The 5,905-nt window shown below is 29.8% G+C and overlaps 1 protein-coding gene across 1 annotated transcript; it reads left to right on the plus strand.

Annotated features, from left to right (window-relative positions):
- The first annotated feature begins 1,041 nt into the window (after nucleotides 1–1,041).
- LOC106766817 (ethylene-responsive transcription factor 5) lies at nucleotides 1,042–2,101 on the plus strand. The gene has a single exon (XM_014651580.2). It carries the CDS (start codon nucleotides 1,116–1,118, stop codon nucleotides 1,983–1,985), a length of 870 nt encoding a protein of 289 aa, XP_014507066.1. The 5' UTR covers nucleotides 1,042–1,115; the 3' UTR covers nucleotides 1,986–2,101.
- Nucleotides 2,102–5,905: the final 3,804 nt, after the last annotated feature.

The raw sequence follows: 5,905 nt of genomic DNA on the forward strand, positions 1-5,905 counted from the left end.
TTTTATTGACTATTATGAATTAATCATCCTTAACAGATCATTTAATCAAACAATATAAACAGATCATCTAACTGAACAACATAAACACGATCAATTACAGAATAAAAATCAAGTTAATATAAATGCTATCGTAAAACATATGCACCATCAAACCTAATACTTTTTTGTTTGGTTATAAATTAATTTTAGTATTAAAATATCTTTTTCAAGAATCATTTGAAAGTTTAGATGTACAAGAAACTATTCAAATCAAAAAATACTTAGATTTAGAAACGATAACTTGAAGACCAATAATTAACATAAAAATTACTAATTTAATTAGTTGACCTGAAAACCACTAATTCGACCAATTGACATAAAAGACTTGCTTGACAACTCCCCAAACAGTTTCTTTTTCTATATATATAATAAATAAAGTACAATCATACTACAAAATTTGTTCTTTCTAGCTGAATCTACTACATATATAATATTAACATAAATACAATAAGGTTTTGGTTTAATCTTTCTATTTTGAATCCAAACAAAACCGTTTGGTAGTGGGAAAAAAAATAAAAGTTAAAAGAAATTTAAATTTTAATAACTATTTTACTTTTAGTTTAATTTGTGATTATTCTTTTAGCTTAATCTAGTTTTGAGTCATCCTAGCTAAGGTCGTCTGGACTTTTAATCATCTACAATCTGTAGCGTAGAAAAGTTAAACCCAGTATTTTTCATTAGAAAAGAAAAAAATACTTGTTTAAAAGTCAAATGACAGTTGAACAAAATAGATATAGTAGTTAAACATAGGAGGAGTATTCGAAAATTGAGAAATTGTGTTCGTAATAAAAAAAGAGGTAAAAATAGAAAGAAAGAGTAGATTAGTAGGGTGTTCCGGAGCGCAGAGAATTAAAAGATCCATATTTTGACGATAAAGAATAATCGATGATGCAAGTTGTAGGATGCTTCCTGCTTCCATCGTAGCAGGAGAGTTGAAAGTCGCCTACAAGTTAAAAATTTAAGCTTTCTCCCAACTATATATATACCCCATTCAACAAAACTAAGACACACAACTCAATCCCTTGCAATTCTTCAAACACTTTACCTGCAAAGACCAAAAGCGCTTCAACTCAAGCATGGCCAACGCAGCTGAACTTTCAGCTTTGAATCGCATCAAGTTGCATCTTTTAGGTGAACTCTCTCCACTCGCCACTCCCCAAAATAACCAACCTTCCTTCCAATTTAACCAAACCAATCAAAGCCCTTCTCAATCTTCTTCCTCTGATTCTTGCCTCTCCTTCAATCACTACCTCACTGACCTACTCGACCCTCAAATTCAATTACCCCTTTTCGAATTCGACTCCAAACCCCAAATAATCGACCTCGACACCCCGAAACCCCTCACATCGCTTCACAAGAAACCTCAACTAAATCGGAAACCTTCTCTGCAAATCTCTCTCCCCAAGAAGACCGAGTGGATCCAATTTGGGAAACCGGATCCCAACCCGCCTGTGGTATTGCCGGAGAACCAGCCCGAGAACCAGCCCGAGAAGAAGCACTACAGAGGAGTCCGGCAGCGGCCTTGGGGAAAGTTCGCCGCCGAGATCCGCGACCCGAACAAGCGCGGGTCGAGAGTGTGGCTTGGAACCTTCGACACCGCCATCGAGGCCGCCAAGGCCTACGACCGTGCTGCCTTCAGGCTCCGCGGCTCAAAGGCCATCCTCAACTTCCCGCTCGAAGCAGGCGCGGTGGAGGAGGCCAACGACGCCGAAGGCGAAAGGAAGCGGCGGCGCGAGGAGGAGGAGGAGGTAGAGGAAGTGAAGCCAGTTGTGAAGAAGGAGAAAACGACGGAACAGGAGGTGAACTGTTTTCGGGAGATGCCGTTAACGCCGTCTATGTGGACCGGGTTCTGGGATAATGATGTGAAGGAGATTTTCAACGTTCCGCCGTTGTCGCCGTTATCTCCTCTTCCGGCTTTTGGATTTTCACAACTAATGGTTGTGTGAAATTAGTGATTTAGGAGTGCTTTTGGTTCATTTTACAGCGTCCTGTTTGGGGATGAGTGAGTACAGTGTACATTTCACAAATTTGTTAATTCAACAATCTTTTATCTTAACTTTAATTTCATTAATCACTAATGTAGTCTTGAACATATAATAACAAGATAATTTGGTTTACAAAATTAATATTTGAAAAGAAGAAGTTAATTTAGTGCTTTTAAAAGGTTTAATTAAGGCATTAATGCTTCGGTAACAGTCAGTTAGGCACATTTGAACTTGTTACAAACTTTCACATAAAAAGGAAAAACAAAATGGATAATGATATTTAGACAACATTTTTTTGACAACATTTGAACATTGATTACGTATCAATCTGTGATTGGTCGTAAATTACTCCATAATAGTATTTATGATTATTATTATTGATTATAGAATAATTTACGACCAATCACATATTGACACGTAATCAATGTTCAAATGTTGTCAAAAAAAATGTTGTCTAAATATCATTATTCAAACAAAATATGTATAGAATAACAATTAGTTAGTTTATTTCATTACACTTTTGATCTACTCATTTAAGAAATGCTCCAAGATATACATCTAAAATCAAATTGCATGAAATTGTATAAATGTGTATCTATTTAATTAGCACTGAAATACTTAAGGTACCCATTTAATCTTTTTTAAGATAGTAGACTACACTAATACATAAGAAAATTGTAAACTCTGTTTAAAATCATAAATTGATTGAACAACTTTAAATATTTATTTATTCATTGTGTGTCGTAGTCAGTTTGTGTGTTGTCTCGTGTTATGATAAACAAAAACTTATTACTTTCTGATGTAGTTTTTGTTTCAACATAAAATTTTATTCTTCTATTTTTCTTCAAATTGAAAGCAATTATTAATAATTAGTCGTTATCATTACTATCATAAAAAGGGTTAAATATGTTTTTATTTCTTTTTATCAAATTTTTTTAACTTTATTTGAAACAGAGTTTTTTAAAGTTGAAGAACTAAATTGTACCTTAGTTTGAAAATGGACTAAAACCAAAATCGGACCTAAAGTAAAGGAACTAAAAACATATTTAACCCTTATAAAAAAAAGATAATTTAATAAATACATTTAAGTTTATATATTTTAGAACATAATTAATAGAGATTAGAACAAGCTTAGTAGCTTAGCAATTAGTTTTTATTCTTGATGATACGTGAAATTGATTACTATCGATTGTAATTTTTTTCGCAGAAATTATTTGGATTAGTTTTTATGTAAATATATTTTTTATTGAATGTTTTTAATTAGACCATCTAAAATAACTCATCATTATAGATATTTTACTTTAATTTTGAATATATAAATTTATTATTTGAATGAAATACATTTCGTTTGAAATTATTAAAGAAATGACTACTATTTGAAATATTCGTAAAGATTCAGAAATATTTCACGTAAACAAGTTTTTAATTTAAAATCTTAATATTTAGTACTTTTTATTTATATATTATTATTATGAGTTTTTTCATTTATATATTATTTACCTTAATTATTTTTTTCCTAATATAAAACTTATAAATCTTGAATTATTATCTTTTACACTGGTCCAAAAACATTAACTCACATAAAAATTTAGTACCTCACATTTTTATTATTACAATGTTTAATCACATTATTCCTCTGACTACGTGTGGTGTTGAGATAAAGTAATAACTTTATTAACTTGATTTTGTAGTGTTTTTTTAGCACAAGATAAATTGAAATTGCAATTATAGATAAACCTTAAACGATGACGTAAGAAAAACGTAGGATGATGAGTGACAGTAACGTTTTCCTGTTATTTATGACGCTGACAAAATTGCATAGTCTTCTAGAAAAAAGTATATCTCAAAAAGTGATTATATACAAAGTATAACACAGAAGCCGTTGTTAAAAAGCAACCGAATATTTTGATTAAAAAAAGAAAAAAGTCTTTTTAACAATTTTTTTTTTATAATTTTTTGACAACATATACGTGACAGTCTATGATTGGTCCGTTTTAAATATTTTTTTAAAGATAAATTTAAACTGACCAATAAAATAATGACACGTGTCTTGTTGTCAAAAAGTTGTTAAAAAAGAGTTGTCAAAATATCATTGTCCTTACAAGAAATGCAGAATACAAATATGAAGCCAAAGAATAAAAAAGATATATAAATTAATTTTAATTTGAGGAAGAAGTAAAGTTTTTTGTTTTATCATATTAAAATTCTTTGTGGAAAAATCTATGTAACATGCCCATCATGTTTTTAATCTCCATTGGTGTCAAAGAACGTAGGTTGTCTCTTCGTAACGAAATTCTACATTTGCCAGGAAATTATATCTGAGAATAATCGTAGACGATTAGGAAGTGTGAATGTGTTATGTATTGTGCATGCAGAAGTCAGTTTGCATAGGTTGATTTTACCATTGCCTATATGTTTTACCTCTGCAGTAGTTGTCAACTCAGTATATCTGTACTATTCAAAATTCAAAGTTGGACATAAATGGTTTTGGTTTTTGTTTATCTATTCTTGAGTCTGGAGCACGTGAATTGAACATCCTTCATATACATCAAACGTAATACACTGCTACCTGCGACTCCATGCTTCACTTTCAATACATAAGTGTCCGTTTTCAATCACTGTCACCATAACTTGGTCAAAACAACGTGCAGATATTAATACAAAATAACTACGTAGTTAATCACTCCTCTTCTTACCATTTTTTTTTAAATACTAGTCATTATGTGTTATAATCAAACAGCGTGTGTTCTAATAAAATACCATTATCACCGTCAAATGAATATACTTTTCTTTTTCTTATTCTAAGTTATTTTGACAAGAAAGAACATAACGTAAGCATTAATAACAACGTGTAACACAACTTTATTTAGCTTCCAAATGTAAGACCTTTTACACACCAATTTCTATTAATTTACTAGTTTTTTTCAACATAAAATTGTACGTTTGAATTTATGAGTACAGATGAAAAGTATTATACGACAATTTTAACGGTAATTATATTCTGTTTTGTAGATATTTCACGAAAACAATCAGTACTTATTAAATTGTAAAAAAAAAAATTACTTTCTCAAAATGAATTTTATCAAATCAGTTCTTCTAAATTTACTTTAAGAATATTTTTTTTTTTAACTTCAATTCTTTCTAACATAAGTTTGCTTTTAAATCACATAAACCCTTGCTGTGCACAGTTTTTTCACAGACCTAAAATCTTCTATGTTATTGGAAGCACATATTTAGCTAAGTGTCACCCGTAATATGATTTGAATTGGAAAAAGCAAGAAAAATTTGTTACCAAAAATTATTATTTTTCCTTAAAAGAATAAATATATCCTTATTTACATGTTATTTTCTTCCTAAAGTAAATAATAATAAGTTTGAGGGTGGTGAGTCAAAGTCGTTGCTCCATGTTCCTTTGTCCTCTTCTCTTTCAGTACTTTATACAAAGTCCTTTCCTACTTATATATATAAAATGGACATTACATACATCACAAAAAAAACAATGTCCTCACATTTTTGCATTAGTACTCATTTAAAATCTAACCTACCAGTATTTTAAGTCACTCGAGACTTTTTCAACAAATGATATAATTTAGGTATGCATCAATCTACATCAAAGTTTACGGTCCATCTTTAGATCAATTTTTTTAAAGCTTAAAATTAATTTATGTAAAATTCAAAATCTAATTTTGAAAAAATTATATCAGAAAACTTCGTGAAATTAATTTGGGTATAAGTTAATTTTACTTTATGAAAATATTTTAAACAATAAGATTGCCCCGGCCCCGTGATAGGTATATATATATATATATATATATATATATATATATATATATATATATATATATATATATATATATATATATATATATATATATATATAT

The sequence above is a fragment of the Vigna radiata genome, chromosome 7 (genome assembly GCF_000741045.1).
Source record: "Vigna radiata var. radiata cultivar VC1973A chromosome 7, Vradiata_ver6, whole genome shotgun sequence".
NCBI classification, from domain to species: Eukaryota; Viridiplantae; Streptophyta; class Magnoliopsida; order Fabales; family Fabaceae; genus Vigna; species Vigna radiata.

Coding starts and splice junctions, on each gene's coding strand:
- LOC106766817 (XM_014651580.2), top strand. CDS start 1,116: ATGGCCAACGCAGCTGAACTTTCAGCTTTGAATCGCATCAAGTTGCAT.